Below are 25392 nucleotides of genomic sequence, written 5' to 3' on the forward strand. Positions count from 1 at the left end.
GATCTATACCTTCAAGTGTCACTTAAAGTTTAAAAGGAAAAAATCAAAACCTGGGACAGCATCCTTGGAGAACCCTCTACTGGACGAGTCTGTCCTGTGTGTGCTACGTGTATATGTGTGTTTCTGCTTTCAATACAACTTGGCTGAGTGCTGAGAAAAATCAAAACCTAAGTTGCAATGCCTTCAACCAGCAACCTGTTACTGGGGTAGGAATCTCTAAGACATGGACCAGAGCAGAGGACTTAGAGGAAGTGGGGTCTGTGAAGAGCTTTAAAAAGGAAGATGAGAATTTGTACAGAGCATTTCGTAAACTAAAAGCAGGTCAACTGAGCTCTTAAGAAAGTGCTGGGGAGGTGGCTCAGTTTGTAAAGTGCTTATTGCACAAGTGTGAGGACCTGAGCTTGGTCCTCCGCATTCATGCAAAACAGCCAGGCACTTGCAATACCAGCAGCAGGGAGGCCCCTGGGGCTCACTGGCCAGCCAGCCTAGCCTACTTGGCAAGCTACAGGCCAGTACAGATCATGTCTCAAACAACAAGGTGGACAGCTCCTGAGGAACGACAATGGAGTTTGACTCCTGCTTACATGCACACACATGCATGTACACAGGCATGTACATACACACAGGTGGAGAAGAGATGGTGCCGATCATCAGCTATAGAAGGTGTTGAATGGAGACAGGAAGGACGTGTAGCACACCAGATGGGTATCTACCAAATTGAGGCCAGACACAAGGAGCCAGGAGCTATTGTAGTCCTGGTGGTTTATTTGAACTGACAGTAACATAGGCTTTTAAAAATATTAAAACAAATAAGCATACAGCAAAATCCAGATCTGCCAGACTGTCAAAACTGAAATGTCATGCCTTCCCCTACTCCAGCCAAGGCCCAGGAGGATCCAGGAGTGGCCAGAGGAGGGCGAATGGGCACATATTCGGGTGGAACAAGAGGTGCCCACCATCCTGTTAGATCTCAGACCCACTGACACTACGCTCATTCCCCAACTGAGTCACAATAAAATAAAGCGAGATTTGAGACTGCTGCACTGTGCTAACCTCTGCCAAGAAAAACATTTTTTTAAAAATACTGAGGTTATTTTTCTGATATGCCTATCTTTTGTGGCAAATAACTGTAATGCCAAGGCACAGTTCCAAGAGAACCACTTGCCACAATTTTAAAATACACCATTGTAATATTTTCGTCCTGTCAACACACTGAAAAAAGCCACATTTCTCTGGCTTTTTGTTTTTTTGTTTCTCTTTCTCCTTTGTAGTTCTGGGGACTGAACACAGGGCCTTAGACTCTACCAGTGAGTTATGCAATCCTATATGTAGCATTGGCTGACTGGACCTCTCTATGTAGCCCAGGCTAGACTCTAATTCCCAATCCTATGCCTCAAGCTCCTGGGTGGTAAAATTATAGGTGTGTACTACTAGTCTGGCTCCCTAGTTCTGCTCTCCTTACTATTTTAAGATTTATTTTTGGGCTGGAGAGATGGCTCAGCGGTTAAGAGCACCCGACTACTCTTCCAGAAGTCCTGAGTTCAATTCCCAGCAACCACATGGTGGCTCACAACCATCTGTAAAGAGATTTGATGCCCTCTTCTGGTGTATCTGAAGACAGCTACAGTGTACTCATATATAATAAATGAACATTTGTTTAAAAAAAAAAAGATTTATTTTTAATTATGTATAGGAGTGTGTGTCTGTCTGCAAGTGGGTATGTGCATTTAAGTGCAGGTGCCAGAAGAGGCCAGCAGTACCGATTCTCTTGGAGCTGGAGTTAACAGCTAAGTTGTGAGCCACCTGATTGGGTGCTGGGCTCTGAACTTTCGGTCCTCTAAAAGTACAACAAGTACTTACTTGTGCCTTAGTTTGCTCTTAAAATGATATCTTCAATTGAAGATGCAAAGAAAAGTGAAAGTTGAATGTACAGCCTGAATAGGCAGTATACTCCAGACCAGAAACATCAGTCCAACCTTTTCTTTCCAGCCTATGTCATTCTTTACAACTAGGTCAGCAATTTTTTCCCCCAAAGCTGGGTACCAAACCCAGGGCCTTGCGCTTGCTAGGCAAGGGCTCTACCACTGAGCTAAATCCCCAACCCCAGCAATTTTTATTATACTTATTTATTTTTTAATTTGTAGGGAAAGAAGGGATGCAAGTTTTGAAAGTCAACCTGTGGGTCCCATCATGTGGAGTGTGGAGATTGATCTGGGGTTGTTGGGCTTGGCGGTAGGCACCTTTACCCACTGAGCCATCTTGCTGGCCCACAGAGAAAAAGCACAGACAGTAAACTGTAAAGATGGATGGTGTGAGAGGGGGAAATCCATCTCCCAGCAGATTTAAAACGGGAAGCATCAGCCCTGGGTTGGCTACCCCCTGCTTGGTTTAGGCACGTACCCTTTATGGGTGTTTCACGAAAATCTGCAACTGTGTCTGGGATTAAGGAAACTTAGATTGCTCATGGTTCCTTTAAGTAAAGTAAAACCAGCAATTGTTCACTTGCAAGAGCTTTAGTCATCATGGAGCTTAAAAACAGGTTTATTACATAAAGCTGACTAATTTAGATCATCCTGACAATTTCTAGATGGTTCCCCAACAGAAAGAATCTGTGCCAGCTCATATGGCCTCTTAGGCCTATCAGACGATGTCTCCCCTGCAGGCTCTCCAGCCACCATAGAGCAAGGTATTTTGAGCAACAGATTTTCAAATCTAGTGAAAAGGATATCCCATGTTACACAGCCAGCACGTAAGGGACTGTCTGTCAGTTCCCAGGGATGCAGTTCAGGTAGTGGAGACTTGCTTCGCACTCATCAAGCCTTACCGGTCCCCAGCACCATGTAAAACTGACCACAGTGCAACATACCTCCAATCCCACCCAGAAAGTTGAGGCAGGAGGATCATCCTCACTACAGCTCAAGGTCATCCCCACTACAGAGCAAGTTTGAGGTGATACATGAAATTCTATCTCAAAAAAACAAGAAAACAAAACAACAACAACAAAAAAAAACAAAGTTAACAAAGTGTTGTTTCCTTGGAGCTGTGTCATTTGTGCTTAGCCAATCCACCCAATTTACAAAGAATCTGGAGGCACTAAAGAACTCTACATCACCCAGTACAACGTGAAGCGGCACAGGTGCACACCGTGATGCTGTCCACCCACCCTTCCAACAGCTGTTCACATAGATTTTACTACGTCGGCTTAAAGATTTATCTTACTGTATATGTATGTGCACCATGTGCCCACAGAAGCCAGGACAGTAAGTAGACTGGATCCCACGGAACTGGAGCCCCAGATGGTTGTGAGCCACCATCTGGGTGCTAGGAACTGAATCCAGGTCCTCTACATGGGCTAACGCGCGCTCTAAACAGCTGAGTCGCCTTTCTAGACCCCACTTTTCTGTTTTGGTTTGCTGAGTTCTGAGAAGCTAAGATTTCTTTCTTTTTGTCTTTACAGGACTGAAAATTGAACCTAGGGTCCCCTGCACACTTAGGCAAATGCCACGAAGCCATATCCCCAACCTTACCCAGCCCCTTCTTTTTTTGAGACAGAGCCTCACTATATAACCCTGGCTGGTCTGGAACTCACTGTGTAGACCATAGTGGTCTTGAACTCACAGAGAACAGGCCTACTTCTGAGTACTAAGATTAAATGTGTGTACATTACGCCAGGCTCCCAGCCCTTACTTTTCTTTTTCCAATTTTGAGACTGGTTCTTAAGTTGTTCAGGTTGGCCTTGAACTTAGGTTCTCCCTGCCTCAGCCCTTGGCCTGAGCTGACATAAAAGCTAATGAAACAGAAGAGGAAGATCTCATGCCCGGGTCCAGCTGAAAGCCCAGGCTCTACTCAGGACAGTAGGTTCCCTCCACAACTGCTTCAAGAACTTTACTCTCGACTGGACTGAAAAGTTCAATTGTGAGGGAAGGTGTCAGCGGGGTTCAACATGGTTTCTTTGTGTAGCCCTGCCTGACCCGGGACTCTGCAGACCATGATGGCCTAAAATTCAGAGCCAAACCTGCCTCTGCCTCTCAGTGCTGGGATTCTAGGAGTGAGGCACTGCCACAAAGACTTTTTTTAAGGACCCATTTATTTTAACTGTTTCAGAACCAGGATATTCCTTTTTTTTTACATGACAATGTCCTTTTTTTATTATATGTACAACTGTTATCAAAGTGACACAGCCCACAGGGGATGGAGAGGGCCCAAGGACTTTCCAAATTTCAAGTGCATGAACAGTCAGAACACTGATAACAGCAAGCTCTAAGGATTTAGTAACCTCACTGCTGATCAGCTACAAAACTGGACAGAGTTTTGATTACAGTGCAGAGAAGCATATTTGGTAACACAAAGTTGTCACCAAGTGAAAGCGATCAGAGCAGTCCCAACCTAAGTCCATCCGTGAGCCCTGGAGTCTACATGAGAAGACTACTGAAAAATATTTATTTATCAGAAGCTGTGAAAATTAAGACAAAAATTCAAACTTTGGAAAGTAATCCCTTGACCGTAGGAAACTTGTTCGAGATACAAGTCTGTTTGCCAAATCTAAACTGCGAGCACCAGATTCATAAGCTACTTTTAATCAGCAGCTGAGACCCACCGGCTTCAGTGAGGGCCTTTATCTGGAACTGCTAAGCTTCCTCTGTACTGTGACCTAATATGCCACAGAACAATAGAAGTGGGTTTCCCTGTCTAACCACTATACTAATAGGAACGAGACCATGTGGCTCAGAGGAATCCATTCACATACACCACTCTATGATCTTTCTTTTCTTCCCGTTCAGATCTGTGCCATGAATCCAAAGGCTCTTAAAAGAGGTACATACGTGTTTCCTAAGCATGATCAGATAACCATAGAGTAAAGAACTTCACTATAACCTTAGTCTGGTCACTTAGCACGCTGTGTTTGCAAAAACTGGATTTTCTCCCTTTCCCTAAGCTTCCCAGTGAGACCCAGCGAACTCTCAGTCTCCACAACAAGGGCCCATACAGTAGAAATAGGGGTCTTCAGGAAAAGGGACTTGTAGACATGAGGTCGATATAAGAGCATCCTTCAGACACAAAGTGGCCCACAATATAATTCAACAACAAAATGTTTTCTGAGCCACCATGCATCAGGCATAGTGCACCCCTGTAATCTCAGCACTCCAGAGGCTGAGGCAGAAGGATCCTGATTTGGTTGACAGCCTTTGCTATCCAGTAAGATTCTGCCTCAAAAAATAAAAGGGGAGGGGCATAATGACCTTCCATGGGCATGGCAACCCACATATTTACATAGTTTTACTGTCAGTCAATGAGCAAACACCTTTTAATTTCCGATCCTGAAAATTACTCAGAACAAGAGCATCATACATAACTTAATTTCAATTTTAAAGTTATGTATGAGTAAAGATGCCCTAGTGAAGTCTATTACTTTTTATACTAACCTAAAAAGTGCATTTAAGAAATAAAGAGCTGGAGATACACAGATGACTCAGCAACATGAACACAGGATGTTCTTACAGAGGCCCTGTGTTTGATTCCCAGCACCCACATGACTATTCACAACCATCTCTAACTCCAGTTCCAGGGGATCTGACGCCCTCTTCTGGCCTCCTCAGGCACCAAGCACCCATATGGTGCACAGATGTACATGCAGGCAACACCCATACACATAAATAAAAACTTAGAAAGAACTTAAGTCATAGCTCCCTTGTTTCCCATGTGAACAGGCAAGCACAGAATAAAGCCTAATTCATGTATCTGTGGTTGTTGTTTTGTATTTCGAGACAGAGTCTCAATATGAGACCATGGCTGGCCTGGAACTCTCTATGTGCAAAATCACTACATTTGGCCCTGATTCCTGCATTGAGTCTCCTGTCTCTACCTCCTGAGTGTTCGGATAACAGGTGTGCACCACCATACCTGGTTTTAAGTATATTCCTCCAGTATACACACACACACACACACACACACACACACACACACACACACACACCCCTAACCTATTTCTGAGAAGTGTGCTTTCTCAAAGGCACCATTAAACAGTCTGACCTTTCCAAAGAATAAGAACAAGGAGGCTGTCTTAGGTACTATTGCTGAAACAAAACACCATGGCCAAAAAGCAAGTTGGGGAGGAAAGGGTTTCTTCGACTTACACTTCCACAGTGCTCTGTTCATCACTGAAGAAAGTCAGGGCAGGAACTCACACAGGGCAGGATCCCCAGGACAAGGGCTGATGCAGAGGCCATGGAGGGTGCTGCTTACTGGCCTGCTTCCCCTGGCTTGCTCAGCTTTCTTATACAGCTCAGGAATGGCACCAACTGATCACTAATTAAGAAAATGCCTTAGAGCTGGATCTCATGGAAGCATTTCCTCCACTGAGGCTCCTTCCTCTTTGGCGACTCTGTTGAGTTGACACAAAACCAGCCCACAAAGGGGGCCTACCCTTATTTGGGAAGGCTAGTCTTGCTTTGTACAGGTCTCTAGATCATCAGACACCCCAGCTATGTTTTCACTGCACAGCTGCTCTTTTATCTAACATATATATCCAGTGGGCTCAATAAATACCATTAACAAGAAAGTTTCTTTACCCTTGATCCAAAAAAAAAAAAAAATCTATCTCCATGGTTGAACGCTGGGCATGTGTGAGACCCTGTGTTCGATCCATAGTACAGGAAAGGCAGAGGGGAAGAGAGAGGAGAGAAAGGGAGTGGGAGAGGGAGGGGGGAGAAATCTCTCCCAGTTGTAATATCCATAAGCTGTTTGGACAATGAAACAATTCCACACATCTATGTTTGACATTTAATAATACATCATTTATACAGTCTATACAGCTCCCTCTAAGGACCAAAACAGGAAAGAAAAATGTGCAAAAGTGGATACAAATCACCTGGCCTTCCCGTGTGTCAAAACCTTATGTCAAGAACTCGTGGGTTTATGTTTTTCAGGTTGCTCAGAATGCATAAAAACTGATAGGCACAAGAACTTCTGGAAGTTTCTGGAGTCCCCAGGTCACACGCACTCTACCCACTGCTACTCTGGAGTTAATTTTCCATTTAAATGTCAATACCCTTACATAGCAACATCACCTCCTTTCTGTATAATCTTTCCCAGCTTCCCTGGTATTTTCTGCCAGGCTATCCGGGCTGACTATCAACTTCTGCCGACATCCAGTTATCTTATCCATTGACTCAGAACACTGAAGTCACCAAAAAAGACTTGATTCCAAGGGGATAGCACAAAGACGGTGCTACATTAGATAGTGTAACCTCACCACCTAACGCTCAACTGAATGGTACTCAATGGCATATACCCTGTATATGTATATGTGTAGTTCTGGAAGCCATCACCCTCTATCATTGTAGATTTGTTTGAAACACCCATATTGACTGGAGACAGTTCTACACTTAAACCTTGGCCTCAGGGGCATTCCACAGACAGTTGAGAGCTGAAGTGAACTGGGAGGTAGGGGTGCAATCACAAGACAAGGTGAATCCAAGACCTGGGTTTGCATCTAACTACAACTTGGCTGTGTCACCTTGAGTATATCTTTTGATCACCAGGGTTCCAGCATCCTCAATGCAAAAGATGAAGAAATTGGACTAAATCATCTATACGGTTTCTTCCAACCTCTAAAGTTCTTTGAAATGTCAATACCTCCCCCACCACTGAATTTTTAATCCTTAAAATTTCTGGGATGGTTTCTTTGGCTGAAGTTTTATTTATAAACTCCAGATCACAACTACATGCAGAAAATATAGAAGGGCTGAGGGCTTGAAAAGAGAATCACTCACTAATATCACTTAAATAGGCAATTCAATTACCCTCAGGCCAATCTGTCAATGGTTACTCAAAAGTTGCTACACCAGTCACTAGCTTCCCAAAACAAAGATACGCATCCTTTGCTCCTTTCTCATCCCCAGAGACTCATTTCGAAAAATAAATGAACAGACAAATAGACAAATAACCCAACAACCTCAGCATCTAAAATCAATTTACAAATTTAGAACAAGTTTCGGTGAGCCAAGGAAACTGCACAGCTTCCAGGAGTCATTGTGTTTCATTTAAGGAATGACGAGAGATAAGAAACGGTTCTTATTATAGGACGCGAGAAAAGCCACAAGAGGCAGGTGACATCTGGAAAAAAGGAAGAAGTGTCGAGAGGACAGAAGCTGGAGGGACCTTTAGGCAACAAGTTTAGAGTCCGGGAAGAGTCCCCCAGGGATGTAGGGAAACCCGTCTCTGCCACCTCGCCCCGCCGTCTTCCCCAACCCCCACCGCGTCGCCGCGCCCCCGCCCCCCCATCCCACGCCCCTGCGGCAAGAAATCTCCCTAGGATAGCTCGCACCCCGCGGCCTCCTGCCCTCCGCAGGCCTCCGATCCGTCGCAGAGGTGGCCCAACCCCGCAGGCCCGCCGACCTCGCCGCCGCCCCGCAAGACGCAGCGGCCCCGCAGCACCCGGGCTCCGCTCACCTGCACCTGTTTGCGGAAGTGGCGCGGCCCGGGCACTGCCGACGGTCAAGAGCAGAAGCAGCAGCAGCGGCATCGGCAGCGGCGATGATGCCGGTGGTCCCGGCATTTCGTCCACCGCGCGGTCCCCTGCCGGGGCCGGCTCTCGGGTTGCCGCCTTCAGTCAGTCAGCCCTCCGCGCCGCCTCAGCGACACCGGCGCCGGCTGCTTCGGGACACACGTCTCGTTAGCCAAACGTCAACCCTGTTCCCGGTCTGCATCCGCCGCTCTGGCCACAGAGCCAGCATCATCCTTCCCGCCCGTCTGCGCCGCCGCCGCCCCTCAACAGCAGCAACGGCACCCAGCCTGCGGAGCCGCGGGCCCAGGCAGCCGCGCTCCCGCCGCCATGATGGGCTGCGTCATGTGACGTAGAGCGGAGGCGGGATGCCGTGACCGACACCTGGATCAGCCAATCGTCAATCCATATTGACTCCTGAAGCCCCACCCCCTCAGCCATAGGAGGCAAGATGGATTTCGGTGCGCCCCCTGCAGACGGAGGAATGAGGCGTGGGCAGCAGGTAACACCGAGAATTATTTTAGGAAGATATAAAGAAGACCATGATAACCCACATAATTCAATCTGGGACTTTATTTTTCCTTCTTTTTATTTTTCTTTTCTTATTTTTACCAACATGGTTCTCGATATTTTATCCCTGGTTTTACCTTCTTCATTTTTACTTCTCAGAACTTCCTTAGCCTCTTCACCTTAGGTTTACCCTCAGATCAGCTTCTGAGGAACTTTGAACTTTTTAAATTTTCAATTGATCAAGCACAGAGTGTTAATGACTTCACTCGCTGACGTAGCAGTGAGCTCAAACTGGCCCTTCTGCCAAGACAGCCCTTCCTGCCCCCTCTTGTTCACCTGGCAGACGCTCTTCTTTTCGTTCATCAAGACACACCTGGAATATGACTTCATCGATGGCTTCTACCCAATCCCACAAATAAATAAGCATCTACGACTCCACCCCAGCCCATGTTTTATTGCTCCTGTGACTGTAAACCAGTTGAGGACAGCAACCCTGTCTGAGTCACCTTGGATCTCCTGCTGGGCTTATCGTGAAATAGGTGTCCTCTATAGGACCTGGGCTGGGTGTTGGTGGTGAGTGTGAGGAGGGAGAGGCTTCCAGGTGGGGTAGAAGATGTTTCAAACACAATGGAGAAGGCTGAGGAGATTGCTTGCTTTGTAAGCATGAGGACCTGGATTCGATCCCCAGAACCCCACATAAAGAAAAAAACGCTTGCTGAGGGGACAGAAAAAGATGGGTCCTTAGGGTTTGCTGACAAGCTAGACAAACTTGCTAGGCAAGTTTCAGGCAAATAAGAGACCCTGCCTCCAAAAAAAAAAAAAAAAAAAGTGGACCCTGACCCTGAGGAAAAAATTCTTCTGGCTTTTCTGGCCTACAAACACACACCCAGGAGTGGGGGTGGAGAAAATGCACACACATGTACAAATCACATGCCGCAAACACAACACACGCATCCATGCACACACAAAAGAAACAAGAGAAAGTGCTTGACAGTTAACACAGCCCCGAAGCTACCTTTGCTGACTCTGGTAGTCCAATCCGTGAATGAAAACAACTGAGGGACTGGTTCTGTATCTTATCAGGTGGGACTTTAGCAACTCACAAACTCAGAGCTTTCCGCATTTTCCAATTTCCCTCCAAATACCCACTGTGAATACTAGCTGTCCGTGGTGCTAATTCAGCACAGACAGGGGCACAGGATGTCTGTTGATTGAGGCAAGCCGCACTAAAAATCCTGAGGAAACTAGTAGCTGGCCCATGACACGGAGCTCAACTCTGCCTCTTTCTACTGGTCTTTCTGTGGAGAAGGGAAGGAAGGCAAAGGTCTAGGAAGGAGGCACAATTGTCCTGTTGTGCATTGACTTCCATCCGGAAGCTCAACCCGCTGCATTCAAGGAACCAGGAATTCATGCTCCAACCTGACAAGAGGCTCTGTGAGGAGCAGAGCTGGCTCAGTGAAAGCCCTTCCTCATAATCCTCCTGGTAATTAATCATAATTAAGATGCACCCCAACAACGAGTTGTTCTGTGATCACAAAGCAGGTTTTGTTTTTATTTGAGTAAGCCCCAAAGTTGAGACACACACAAACACACAACTGTTTTTCCCCCTCCCATGGGGCATGGGTTAAGGTACGCATTCCTCACAGGGTGTCTAATGGAAACCTTTACCCCTGCCCCCACCTCACTGTTTCTACCTTTGCCCAGTACTTGGCTCAAAGACTTCTAGTTAGAGATTCTACAAGACAAACAAAGACTTGTTGGGTTGGTGAAGTTTCACCTCAGAGTCAGGCAGGAAAAAAAAAAGTCAGCTTTTAGCAGAAGTTAAGGTGAGATTCTCTGAGGTAAGAATCAATAATAAGGGGTTGGGGATTTAGCTCAGTGGTAGAGCGCTTGCCTAGGAAGCGCAAGGCCCTGGGTTCGGTCCCCAGCTCCGGAAAAAAAAAAAAGAATCAATAATAATTCCCTGTTTTTGCACTTATCTGCTGCCTTCTCCAAGTCTTCCTCAATGCCAAGCCATTGTTCAGAAGACCCTACCCTCTGGCATTATTGTCCTGCCAGCGAGCCCTGCTAGAGGCTTGCCTGCTGAAGGATATGAAGTCTGTTTAGCCCAGGATGACTTGCCACTGTGGAAAGGTGGTGCCCTGTGAGCACCCTAAAGGTTTTCAGAGCTCAGCTCTGATCACACAGGGCATTCAGGAGGGTCCTGATGAAAGTCGTTGTTAAAATTTTTTGGAATTCTGTGGGCCAGTAGTTAAACACACTTCCATTCTTTCTAATAAAGGAAAAAAAGAAAGAGGGAAAAAAAAGATTATTTCGTGAGTTTTGTTTTGTTTTGCCTGCTTGTATACCTGAATACGTTTGTGCCATGCCCTCGGATTCTGGAAGAGGGCATTTAATCCTCCGGACCCGGAGTTGCAGGCAGTTGTGAGTGGCCCAAATGGGTTCTGGGAACTGAACCCCAGTCAAGTGCTCTTAATTGCCGAGCCATCCTCTCCAGTTCTTCCTCCTCTTCCTCCTCCCCCCCTCTTCTTCCTCTTCTTCCTCCTCTTCCTCTTCTTCCTCCTCTTCCTCTTCCTCTTCCTCCTCCTCTTCCTCTTCTTTCTCTTCTTCCTTCTCTTCCTCTTCCTCCTTCTCCTCTTCCTTCTCCTCTTCCTCCTCTTCCTCTTCCTCTTCCTTCTCCTCCTCCTCTTCCTCTTCCTCCTCCTCCTCCCCTTCCTTCTCCTCCCCTTCCTCCTCTTTCTCTTCCTCCTCTTCCTCCTCCTCCTCCTCTTCCTCCCCTTCCTTCTTTTTCTTTTTGAGACAGAGTCGCATGTAGCAAACGCTGGCTCTGACCTCAGTATGTAGCAAAGGATGACTTTGAACTTCCGATACCCCCATTTCTTCCTCCGAAGTGGTTGGATTACAGACATGTGTCACTAAGCCTGGTATCTGTCCTACTGGGGTTCGAGTCCAGTGTGTCACGGATGCTGGGTCTGCACTTTAGTAACTGAGCTCTATCTCTAGCCCTCAGACCCAGTAAAATGGAGTCATAGACATGGTGGAAGACATCTGAAATCCCAGCACTTAGGAGGTAATAAAGATCAGGGGATCAAAAGATACCCTGGGCTACATGAAAACCTTGCCCTAAATAACTAAAGCCCCCAAATGACGTTATAGAAATGTACAGTTGAGTAAAAACAACGATCTGGGGGACGGTGGCACATGTCTTCAATCTCAGTACCAGGGAGGCAGAACCAGGCAGATCTCTGAGCTCAAGGAAGGTCTGATCTACAGAGCAAGTTCCAGGACAGCCAGAGCTACACAGGGGAGCCCAGTCTCAAAAAAGAAAATAAAAACTAAAGGCAATAGGAAGAAGTGTTTCTAGAATGGAAAGCAGCACGAACATTGCAAAATCTGTGGCTCAGCAGGGGAAGCATGTGCTGCTGACTGACATGGGAAGGTCCCCAAGCCTCACATGGTAAAAGAAAACGGACTCGAATAAATTGTTCTCAGATGCCCCATGTGTGCTGTAGCATGTGATACCTTCCCACCACATGTACTATTGAGGCCTGCCCCCACACCTCCCCTATCCCTCTGACATAGCTGTAGCCATTTTGTTCCATGCCCACCAGCTCTTTCATGTCATTGCTAGTATATGCTTGCCAGTCACTGATATAGAAAATACAACTTGACTCAGAGTAGGGTCGTTCTGACCACATACCTGTTATGTTCTGAGGTTTGTTAATTTTTTTTTTCATCTTTATTAACTTGGGTATTTCTTATTTACATTTCGATTGTTATTTCCTTTCCAGGTTTCGGGGTCAACATCCCCCTAACTCCTGTCCCTCCCCTTCTATATGGGTGTTCCCCTCCCCATCCTCCCCCCATTGCCGCCTTCCCCCCCAACAATCACGTTCACTGGGGGTTCAGTCTTAGCAGGACCCAGGGCTTCCCCTTCCACTGGTGCTCTTACTAGGATATTCATTGCTAGCTATGCAGTTGGAGCCCAGGGTCAGTCCATGTATAGTCTTTGGGTAGTGGCTTAGTCCCTGGAAGCTCTGGTTGGTTGGCATTGTTGTTCATATGGGGTCTCGAGCCCCTTCAAGCTCTTTCAGTCCTTTCTCTGAGTCCTTCAACGGGGGTCCCGTTCTCAGTTCAGTGGTTTAATGATGGCACTCGCCTATGTATTTGCTGTATTCTGGGGGTGTCTCTTAGGAGAGATCTACATCGAGGTTTGTTACTCTTTTTTTTTTTTTTTTTTTTGGTTCTTTTTTTCAGAGCTGGGGACCCAGGGCCTTGCGCTTCCTAGGTAAGCGCTCTACCACCGAGCTAAATCCCCAGCCCCAGAGGTTTGTTACTCTTAAGACATTCCACAGGGGCTGGGGATTTAGCTCAGTGGTAGAGCGCTTGCCTAGGAAGGGCAAGGCCCTGGGTTCGATCCCCAGCTCCGAAAAAAAGAACCAAACAAACAAACAAACAAAAACAAAAAAAAAAAAAGACATTCCACAACCATAAGCTTCTCATAGGACCCATCAAATTAAAAATCAATGTGAACTGTTATGTCTAAAACGGCTTGAGTCAGGGCTAACCACTGGGCAGCACTTCCAGCACCTGTTAATGAGCTCATTGTGCTGTTGCGGTTTTAGCCTTTGTAAGCTGCCCCTGAGAAATGTCTCCCGAGCCTGAGCTGTTGCCCTGGTCGATCAGTCTTTAGGTGTGTGTTCCATAAACTCCCCCTGTGTTCATGCGGTTTGGGAAGGGGGGCAGCTCCTGGACCCCAACATATATGATAAATCAAAAAAACAACAAAACTTTTAGTAGTCAAAGTGAACTTCTTCAAAACTATGGAAATTGTTCAGTTGTTTACCACGCTACGTCTCGGTCAACTTCAGAAGATGCTGGGGGTGTGGCTTACTTGGCCGAGTGTTTACACAGCATGCACAGAGGCCGGGGGTTCCATCCTTCGTGGTACATAGAAAGAACTGGTGTTGCTGTACACACCCGTAATCTCAGAACTCAGGAAGTGCGGCCAGCCCGGACTACATAGCAAAACCCTGTGTCCAAAAACACCAACGAAAGAGCTAGACAAATACAAGATACGCTGGCAGGGCACTCACAGGCAGCGCCAGATTGCACGTTCTTCCCAAAGAGGCCCCTGGGACTGAATTTACAGGTGACTATCAGCCGATATATGGGTGCTGGGGCTTGGACCCAGTCCTCTGAAGAGCAGCCAGTGCTCAAGGTTGCTAAACTGCCTCTCGGGCACCACCTCCTTAAGGTTTGTCCCTGCTTCTCTAATTTAAATCCTATTTTTGCTGTTGAAGTACTTTGATCCAGCTTTAGGCATATTGGGGGACCAAGTATGTTCATCACAATCCCTAGTTCTCTGCCAGTCTCATACTGCTTGGAATTTAACTGACTCTTTTTTGGCTTTGCTGCCTGTTCATCCGAATGTATCTCTGTGGAAACCTTGCCGTCTTCCTTCTGCTGCCTTCTGCATCCTGCCTAAGGCTGGTGACTCAAGGGCAAATCATCACGTGTCTCTCAGAGCCCTGAGCCACTTCCCACTTGGAAGGTGGGGGAGAAAGTCAGTTTAACATAGTTTATGTCTAATAAATGAACACTTTTGATATATGTCATCTCTACTCCGATATAATGATGCTCTCCGCAAGACGATGGCAAGATTTATAAAAAGTACACAACAGACAGTAACATTCAAGAATGGGGAAAAAAAATCACTTTAAAATCCTATTAAGCGAACAAATTTCCACCCCCACTCCCACCTCCGAGTTCATCAGCATGTATGCCTTCCTTTGGAGGTAAGCTTAATTTAACGATGACTTTAGGATCGATTTTTGATGTGTCAGACTGCTCTAAGCACTTTATACGTAACCGCTCTTTAGTCTTTATCCAATTTTAGAATATTTTCATCGCCCGCAAAAGAAATCCTGGAGCTGGTGAGATAGCTCGGCAGGTAAAAGGCTCTTGTTGTTGAGACTGACAATCCGAGTTCAGTCCTCAGGACCCTCGTGATAGAAGGTAGCCCTCCGGCCACCAACAGAGCGCCATGCTATCAGCTGTGCATGCACACTCACCCACCAATAAATAAAATAAGAGAAATCTTGTACCTATTCCCAGCCCTACTCATTCCCCCAGACCTAGACAACCCCTAAATTACTTCCTCTTTCTGGGGGGGCTTGCCCATTCTGGATATTAGATATAAATAAACCCGTATATTATGTGGTTTTCCTTTTTGCTTTTGTTTGTTTGTTTTTGTTTTTTGTCAAGGGAGGGTTTTACTGTGTAGCCCTGGCTGTCCTCGAACTCCCTCTGTAGGCCAGCCAGGCTGACCTTGAACTCAGAGATCTGCCTGCCTCTGCCTCCTGAGTGCTGGGACTAAAGGCATGCGGTGCACCAAACATAAGATGTCGGTTCCCACAACTCTGCTGCATTTTACAATAACAAATGACTACTGGGGTAGGTGAGATGGCTCAGCAGGCAAAAGTGCTTGCCACCAAGCCCAAGGACCTGAGTTCAATCCCCAGGATCCGCGTGATGGGAAGAAAAAAACCCAACTCCCTTAAATGGTCATCTGACCTCCACATATGCACCACAGCATGCCCCTGCCTACGGAAAATAATTAAATAAATAAACATTTTTAAACGCATAGTCAAAAGTAGACAGACATGGGGCTGAAGAGATGGCTCAGAGGTTAAGAGGCTCTTCTTGTAGAGGACCCAGGTTTGGTTCCTAGAGCCCACTTGGCAGCTCTCAGACATCTGTAACTCCAGTTACAAGGGATCTAATGGCTCTCTTCTGGCCTCTGAGAGCACCAGGCACACATTATCGGTTATCCAAACATATATGCAAGTAGTCATGGTTTGTACATACTCAGCCCAGGGAGTGGCTCTATTAGAAGGTGTGGTCTTGTTGGAGTAGGTGTGGCCTTGTTGGAGGAGGTGTGGCCTTGTTGGAGTGGGTATGGCCTTGTTGGAGTAGGTGTGGCCTTGTTGGAGTGGGTGTGGCCTTGTTGGAGTGGGTGTGGCCTTGTTGGAGTAGGTATGTCACTGTGGGCATGGGCTTAAGACCCTTACTCTAGCTACCTAAAAGTCAGTCTTCCACTAGCCGCCTCAGATGAAAATGTAGAACTCTCCGCTCCTCCTGTACTGTGCCTGCCTGGATGCTGCCATGTTCCTGCCTTGATGATAATGGACTGTAATGAACCTCTGAACCTGTAAGCCAGCCCCAATTAAATGCTGATTTTATAAGAGTTGCCTTGATCATGGTGTCTGTTCACAGTGGTAAGACCGTAAGACACAGGTAAACACTATAGAATCAAAATAAATAATTTTTTTCTAGAAATACGGACAATTGTGTATAATGTAATTTCAGAACTGAGTTCGAGGCCAGCTTCGGCTCTCTTTCTCTTTCTCTTCCTCTTTTCTTTTCTCTTTCTCTTTCTCTCTCTCTCTCTCTCAAAACCAAAGCCAAGAGAAGAAAAAACTACATATTGCAGATCTTTTGCAAAAATAAGACACAGACCAAGTTGTTCCACCTATGCCTCTCTGGTAAGAGATTAGGTCAGTGTGCACTAAGGTAATGTGTACTTTTTTTTTTCTTCAGCTGACAGCAAGAGGGTTTATTGTACACGAGTTACACTTGGCCACAAGAGAGAACAGGACTAGTCCAGAATGCCAAAGGTCCAGGGCAGAGGGCCAGCGGGACTGTTTTGGTTGTGAGGAAGGTAGTCATTTTCCCAGCTGATCTCGGCGAGGTGACATTCGGGGTCTACTGAGACTTATTACCGACAGCAGCATACAGTCCAACTACTTGTTCCAGCGTTCCGGGCTTCAGCATCCCTTACTTCTGCTCCCGCAGGCTTCGTGGGTGCACAAGATGGTTTACTTGGACCTCTGCCTCATCGCTCTTCTCTTGCGCTTCAGACTGCGCATTCTCTTCTTCCGCCACTTCGCTCTCATGGCGCAGGAGACAAGGAAGATGGCGCTAAGACCGAGAGCAGGTGATATGTACTTTAATCTCATGTTGCTCATGTCCAGAATCCCATTCCTGTCTCTACTGTGTCTAACCTCACCACTCTCCAAGAGTCTTATTATCATCTCTCAGCTACTTTTTTTTTTCTTTTTTTCAGAGCTGAGGACCGAACCCAGGGCCTTGCGCTTGCTAGGCAAGCGCTCTACCGCTGAGCTAAATCCCCCAACCCTCTCAGCTACTTTAAATACCTGCAAAGACTCTGGGCCTCGCCTTCCCTTGGATGCAGCCTAGGTTTCTCCAAAGAAACGCTGCAGCAACCCCACTTGGCATCCTTCTCATTCAGACATTTCTGAATCGTCAGCTACCTGTGCACCCTCACTAGATAGTGGGTACCTGCACAACCGCGATGGACAACACAGGCTCCACCCTTGTTCTCTTGGAGTTTTTGCTCTGGCTGAGGCCCACAATCTCACAGCTGTTTATGAAAGACCCTGAGAACGAACTATTATTACGTACTAGGTGTCAAAGAGCATGTGTGCAAGGCAACCTTCACAGGCGCTCAGGGAAGACTTCTCTGAGAAGGTGACATCTGAACAGTGTGATGGTTTGCATATGCTTGGCCCAGTGAGTGGCACTATTAGAAGGTGTGGCCTTGTCGGAGGAAGTGTGTCACCGTGGGGGTGGGCTTGGAGACCCTCCTCCTAGCTGCCTGGGGATGCTCAGTCTGTTCCTGGCTTCCTTCGGGTGAAGATGTAGAACTCTCAGCTCCTCCTGCACCATGCCTGCCTGGATGCTGCCATGTTCCCACCATGATGATAATGGACTGAACCTCTGAACCTGTAAGCCAGCCTCAATTAAATGTTGTCCTTCATAAAACTCATATTGGTCATGGTGTCTGTTCACAGCAATAAAAGACAAGCAGGAATCTCAAAGATAGACAAGAGGTGGGTGAAACAAAGGGAGGAGACATGGAGCGCTCCGGATGTGTGAAAGGTCTCCCTCCTTTACACAAAAGAGACAGGGTTTCTTTGTGTAGCCCTGGCTGCCCTGGAACTCGCTCTGTAGACCAGGGTGGTCTTGAACCCAGATATCTGTCTGCCTCTGCTCCAGTGTACTGGGATTAAAGCTGTGCCCCACCAAGACCTGGCTGTGTGCAGGTCTCAATACTTTTTTTTTTGGTCTGGTGTGTCGAAGTGGAGACTGTGATTCTCTGTCAGGCAGACCCAGATAAGTTTTGATGGGGAAAAGGAAGATGTGGTATAAGATGCTGGGACCCTCGTATATAGTGGGACAGGAAGGGGAGGCAGAGTCAGGCACTCAGTCTGGTACAGAGATGAGGCTTAGAATGACTTAGGGTGATGTACAGTCAGGTCCTGACTCTTCCCATTTATCCCCACAGGACGTAAGGGTACTATTTCTACTTTCAGACCCAGGACACAAGTATACTCCGGGAGTCCTACTGAAGCCACAAGGGTCACAGTGCTCCGATCCCTGTTTTAATTGTTAGTTTCTTTGGGCCATCGGCTTTCCTTGCAAAGTTGTGTTGACTTTCTCCCATTCCTTCCACAATCCTTCAACAAACCCCTCACGTGACCGCAGTGCGCGTTAGGCACGATCCAGACGGTGAGGTGAAAAAGATAAGGTCCCTACTCATGATGAGATTACTAAGACAGGCAGAGCACAGGCCACGTGGGAAACCCAACCCACCAGTCACAGGGCCTTTGCCCCAAGCCCATAAAACCAGGCTGACACTGGGCGTCACCCCTGGTGTGTTGGTTCCCGCCAAGGCAAGTAGACAACTGGGTCAGACTGGGAAAGGGCAGGTGCAAGCTAACATGTAAGCAGATGGGGCAAGGCTCATGCCTGTTGCCACTCAGTACCTGCTACGTCACCCTTAGGCCCCTGCCCAGCCCTGGGCCAGTAGGGATTTCCGGAAGCCAAGACTGAACTTACAAGCAAAGCAAGACCTGGAGAGACAGGATACAGAATCTTATGTGGTCCACCCCTGGAGAATTTGAGGCTAGATAGTCAGGTGACCTCCTAAGAAAAGGAATAACATCCTGGGATATATGAGGGACAGGAAAAGGATCATTCTGTACTAGGGTATGGTTTAGTGGTAGAAGACTTGTCTAGAATCCCCAGCGAGCATGTAGAACGCTTTCATAGTGTTGAGGTCTGCCCCCCCTAGCATAGCTGTAGCCATTTTGTTCCATGCCCACCAGCTACTTCATATCGTTGCTGTAATACGTCTGCCAGTCACTGATATAGAAAAATAACTTTACTCGGAGCAGGGTCATGCTGACCACATACCCTGTTGTGTTCTGTATATTAAGACGTTTGTTAATCTTAAGACATTCCACAACCATAAGCTTCTCATAGGACCCATTAAATTAAAGGTCAATGTGAACCGTTATGTCTAAAATGGCTTGAGTCAGGGTTAACCACCGGGCAACACTTTCAGCACCTGCGAATGAGCTCGTTGTGCTGTTGTGGTCTTAGCCTTTGTAAGCTGAGAAATGTCCAGCTTTGAGCTCTCGAGCCTGAGCTATTCCCCTGGTCAATCAATCTTCAGGTGTGTGTTCAATAAACCATCCCTGTCTGAGACTGGTGTTCGTGTGGTTTTGTGAGGCAGCTCCTGGACCCCAACAATAGAATCCTCCGGTGAGGGAATGTAGATGTTCAGCAGTAGGGTACAACCCTTGCCTCAAATCCTCTAAGGAGGAGCTCAGGTGTCTGAGCTAGGGGTTGGGCTCAGAGGGAAAGCACTGCCTAGAATCCTCTGGTGAGGGTCCATTTGAGTCTCCTTTTCTCATTTTTGAGACTTTTATCAGGGTCTTGTTGTATAACCAAAGCTGGCTTCAAGCTGGACATTCTCCCAAATGGAAGGACTGCAGGCAGTCACCGTCACACTCAGCCTACACCTGATCCTCTGGCTTGTGCTGCAGTGCTACCCTCTCACCCAAGAGTCCCCATGGTGGTCTCAAGGAAGCCTATGAACTTTGGGGGGTAGGGTGGAGTATCTCAGGAAAGGAAAAATGTTGTCTTCCTCACAACACAGAGTGCCCTGCCTTAAGGAGTGAGGAAATGACACGCTTGTGACCCATGTGCTGGAGTCAGAGCTCAAATGAACTAACAATACGGTAGCAGCTACGGTCAAAGCCTGCATGTGGTTCCTCTTCTGGGCTCAGAGCCCAGCAGGAAGCTGGGTCTTATCACCATCCCCATCCCTTGTGGCTGGGGCTAAAGGTGACTTTAGGGATAAAGGAAGTCCAAGATGACTTCCTGAACCTCCCATGGCCCCACCTGTTTGTGCCCAAAGGTATTTATTAAGGTAGTTCCTGCATCTGCTAACTGGCTGGGCCGGAATGTGTGGTTCTTTCTGTAATGGATTTTCAATGGCTTATTATTTAAAAACGCAGGAGGTGTGGCTATTTCTTCTTATTAAAAGTAGGTGCTTTGCTTCACTTTTCCCTTCAGTGCTGGGGGAGGGCAGGGATAAAGCCCTAAGTGTGGTAATTCACTTGACATTAGCTTTACCTTTCAGCCAGGCCCCCAGCCTGGCCTGGGGGATTCTAAGCAACTGATCTATCCCAGAGCCCAGGACAGAGTGGGATTTCCTCCTCTCTTCCCATCCACTCTGAGTTATAGCCTTTGTTTGTTTTTGAGACAGGGTTCTCACTATGTAGCTCTGGTTGCCCTGGAAATGGTCTCAAACTATCCACCTGTCTCTGCTTCCCAAGTACTGGGACTGAAGGTGTGAGGCCACCACACCAGGTTGGGTTGTTGCCTTTTGGATTCCCCACACAAGTCTGTATTCTTCTCAGGATGACCAATACCCAAGCGTCCAAGGAGCCTCACAAGCATGTCCTGCCTTATGTCATTACTCAGCAGAAGAGACCCTTGGAGGTTGGAGCTGTGCCCTTTTCTAAACACAGGACTCAGGAATCATCCCAGAGAAGGACGTCTTTTAGGTCAGTATCTGACATGCAGGAAGGAAGGGCTCCTGGGGAGGCTGACCTTTCACTGGTGACATCACCTGAGCTTTGAGCCATCGGACTGTCCCTCTATACTGTTTCTGCCTGGGGCAGGGCCAGGGGCAGGGGCAGGGATCATCTCTGCTCAACCTCCTCACCCCTCCTGATGAAGGGTACCCAGGCAGGCTGGTGGAGACTTTAAGGATAGACTGGGCAAAGGGGACTAGAACACCAGAAGCTAAAGTTGCCAGACTTACATTGCATTTATTCCCATTTATAAAAAAAAAAAAATTAATTCGACTGGGTTGGGGATTTAGCTCAGTGGTAGAGCGCTTGCCTAGCAAGTGCAAAGCCCTGGGTTCGGTCCCCAGCTCCGAAAAGAAAAAAAAAAAAAAGAACCATTAACCCATTTATTGGCCAGGAAGGTGTCAGATAAATGACGTGGTATGGTTGCAGCCCGCAGAGCTTGCTCACCAGTCCCAAATCCCTTTAAGAACGACCTTTCATGGGCTGGGAAGATAGGCCAGTGGATAAAGAGCTCGGTGCGTAAGCATTCCAGCTTGAGTATGGATCCCTAAAAACCAGGTGTGGCAGTGCCTGTGACCTGTAACCTCAGCACCATGGCCAGGCAGCCTAAGACTAGTCAGTAATCTCCAGGTCCCATTGAGAGACCGTGTCTCAAAACTTAAGGTTAAGGGAGGGCTGGGAGAGACATCAAAAGCACTTGCCGGCTCTCATAGAGGGCTGAGGTTTGATTAGCAGCACCCACAGAACAGGTCACACCCATCAGTAACTATAGTTCCAGGGGATGAAGGGTGTGGCAGTTTGAACAGTGGTCGGTCATTCACCCACCACTGGTGAAATGAGCCAATTCAAGTCAAATTAGATTTTATACCAAAGGCAGGTTTATTGAGAAACTGCTCTCAGATAAATTCACTGACACTAAGGATTGAAGCCAGGGGAGTCACCATGGAGAGAGGTGGAGAAGGGGAAGAGAAAGAGAAGGGACGGATGCTCAGAGAGAAGAGGAGGAAGAAAAGGAGAGAGCAGGAGAGACCAAAATGTCTGGATTTTGTAGGAAAGAGCCTCTGGGGGAAGGGCAACCCAGTCTCTGGGCTGGAAGATTCAGGGTTGGGGGCAGGTAAGGACTGAGGGATGCTGGGAGGGCCTGGAGGGCAGGCCTGCTTTGATATGTAAAATACGCACCTCAGCGCAAAACCAAACAAACAGGTTTGGTCTCCGTAGACTCACCTATTTGAGCATTTGGTCAATGGAGAGTGACACCATTAGGAGGTGCTTCCTTGGAGTAGGCGTGGCTTTGTTGGAGGAAGTATGTCACTGTGGAGGCGGGCTTTAAGGTCTCCTATGCTCAAGATCTGCCCATCATAGAACAGTCTCCTCCTTTCTGCCTGCATGCTGCCAGGCTCCCCACCATGACAATGGACTAAACCTCTAAAACTGTAAGCCAGACCTAATTGAATGTTTTCTTTTATAAGAGTTGCTGTGGTTAGGGTTGGGGATTTAGCTCAGTGGTAGAGCGCTTGCCTAGCAAGAGCAAGGCCCTGGGTTTGGTCCCCAGCTCCGAAAAAAAAAAGAAAAAAAAGAAAAAAAAATTAAAACCAATCATACAAAGGTATGAAAACAGCACTAAGAGTTGCTGTGGTCACAGTGTATCTTCCTAGCTATGGAAATCCTAACTAAGACAAGGGGTATCAGATATACGTGTTTTATACACACACACACACACACACACACACACACACACACACACATATATATATATATGCAAGCTTTAAAATGATTGAAAATACATGTAAAGGCCTGGAGAGATGGCTCAGAGGTTAAGAGCACTGACTGCTCTTCCAGAGGTCCTGAGTTCAATTCCCAGCAACCACATGGTGGCTCACAGCCATCTGTAATAGAATCTGATGCCCTCTTCGGGTGTGTCTGAAGACAGTTACATTGTACTCAAATAAATAAAATAAATAAATACTTTAAAAAATGTTACAAAATACATTTGAATTAAGTTAAAATCTTTAAATACATCTAAACATTTATAAACACATTTAAAGAAAACAAAAGTAGACAGAAATTGAGGAAGACTCGACATCGACCTCTGGCTCTGGATCATGCACATATAAAACGTAGGCATACACTTGTGGCATTCCTCTACTGCAATGATTGAAAAATGGAAAACTAAACCTGTCATCCCAGCACTCAGGAGGTGGGAACAAGAAGATTGTAAAGTATGAGCTAGCCTTAGCTGCATAGCAAATTCAAGGTTAGTGTAGGCTGCACAGGGCCCTCAAAACCTTACAACACAGAAAGGAAGAATCATGTAGATATGACATATGACCAGACAGGGAATGACTATGTCAACAAGAGAAAATGCCTTGTCATGTTAAACATGAGCCTGTACGTATATGCATATTCATGTTCATGTCATGCATATTCATGAGGACTGGAAGGCTGTTATTGTAAGGCTCGAAGTGAGTCTTAACTACTGGCAGACCCCCCCCCCCAAGTGAGACAAGAGAATGGAATTTGATGCAAACGCAAAAGAAGTTTATTTTCCAGCACTCGGGGTCGACTTTCAATCAGCCCCTCATGGTGAGTGATTGGAAGGCTACCCTAAAGGGCTATAACAAGCAGTTTTTATACTTTTTAGGAGTACAGGTTATATCAACAAGGTTACAGTTTTAACTTATTGGCTATGCATATTGACCTAATCTATTGGTTAGCAAGCATATGACTTGCTTTTGAACTCTTTCTGGGACCAGCAGGTCAGGTGACTATGTCAGTACATTCTTTGGAATATCAAGAATGTCCCTGCTCCTCCCAAGAACTGTGGGTGGAGAATGGAACTTGGCCTAATCTTGACCTGAGGTGGTGGGTATAAAGCTGGCGAAAGCCCTTAAGGTCCTTCACAGGAACTCCATAACCTACCTACTTTCTACCAGGCCAAGCCTCTTAATAACTTTTACACTTCAGTAAGAACTAGGGTCCTTCATTATCAAAACAGTGTTTGGTTTGGTTTGGTTCTTTTCCTAAACAGTAGCACTATGGGTATTTCTGTTCTATTTTGTTTTTTACTTTTTTCATTCTTTTATTAATGAACCTGGATCACTTTATAGGCTAAAAAGGTTTCTGTACAGGTGTGTGTACATGAGTGCAAGTGTATTATGACCTATTTTATTTTTAATTAAGTGTGTGTGTGTGTGTGTGTGTATCTATGATGTGCGTGTGTGTGTGTCTGTGTGTATCTATGATGTGCGTGTGTGTGTGTCTGTGTGTCTGTGTGTGTGTGTGTGTGTGTGTGTGTGTGTACATGAGTGCAGATACCCATCAAGTCCAGAAGAGGGTGTCAGACCCCCTGGAGATTTAGGCTGCCTACCATGGGTGCTGGGAACTGAACAGGGGATCCTCTGCAAGAGGGAGACATGCCCTTTCCTGAGAAAAGAAACTCTCTGGCCCCCTCATTTTGTTTTTAAGCTAGTTGACTCTACAGAAGAGATTTTTCATTCTCCTCCCCGTCCCCTTGGAAGAACGGAGGCTCTGTCACCAGCGTGCTGTCATGACTAGAAGATTCAGAGCCTTAAAAGTAGGCCTTTGATCACGAAAACCAATCCAGACGGCACCGAAGCAATGTTATTCATCTTCACCATCTCTCCTCACGGCTAAGCCTTGCCACGTTTTCTTTCACGTCTTGACCCGAGTCGCCTGATTATTCACTGCTGTTCACAAGAACTCACTTGCTAGATCTGCTGCCTGTTGGGAAGTGTTAAAAAAAAAAAACAGTGCCATTTTTAGAGAGATAATTGAATCGGCTGAGGGAAGCAGGGGTGTTTTATTTTTGGTGGGAATAGTTAGCTACATTCCGCTGAAACTCCTCGTTTCACTTGAAGGATTGTTAGCGATTTCTCATCATTCATAGCATCTCAGTTCCATTATTTCAATATTGTTTCTGAACAATGGATAGATGCCCCGACGAGAAATTCTACATGTCCTATTTTTATTGAGTCCCTGTGGGTGCATGTGAGTCTGTCTCACACGGAGCCAGCAGCCACCACAGGCGTGGCTTCTTTGGAAGAAGCCTAGTTTGAGTCCAGTGGCGCGCACTTGAAATCCCAGAAGTTTGGAGGCTGAAGCAAGAGGATTGCACGTTGAAGAGCAAGCCAGCTTGTGTTATACTCCCATTGGAAGAAAAAGAAAAAGGGAGGGGGCCAAACAAACACACCATAGAGCAGCTGCCTAGCCTGTGTGATAACTTTCATTTGATCACCAACACCATGAAAGAGAAAGTGAATGCAAGCAGGCAGGAATGGATGGAGGGAAGAAAGGAAGAAATGAGGAAGGAGGGAGGAGAGGGAGGAAGATGGAGGGAGGAAAAGAAGAAAAGGAGGGGTAGGAAGGGAGTAGGAGGAGGAGGAAAGA

The 25392-nt window shown here is 46.7% G+C and overlaps 1 protein-coding gene across 1 annotated transcript in view; it reads right to left on the bottom strand.

The window, feature by feature from the left end:
• Window positions 1–8855, bottom strand: part of Lmtk2 (lemur tyrosine kinase 2) — an 81655-nt gene extending 72800 nt beyond the window's left edge. The window contains 1 exon segment of the mRNA NM_001427236.1: window positions 8452–8855. Coding sequence (NP_001414165.1) covers window positions 8452–8557 — 106 coding nt within the window. The 5' untranslated portion in view covers window positions 8558–8855.
• Window positions 8856–25392: the final 16537 nt, after the last annotated feature.

This window comes from Rattus norvegicus, chromosome 12, assembly GCF_021556685.1.
Source record: "Rattus norvegicus strain SHRSP/BbbUtx chromosome 12, alternate assembly SHRSP_T2T, whole genome shotgun sequence".
In the NCBI taxonomy this organism is placed as follows: Eukaryota; Metazoa; Chordata; class Mammalia; order Rodentia; family Muridae; genus Rattus; species Rattus norvegicus.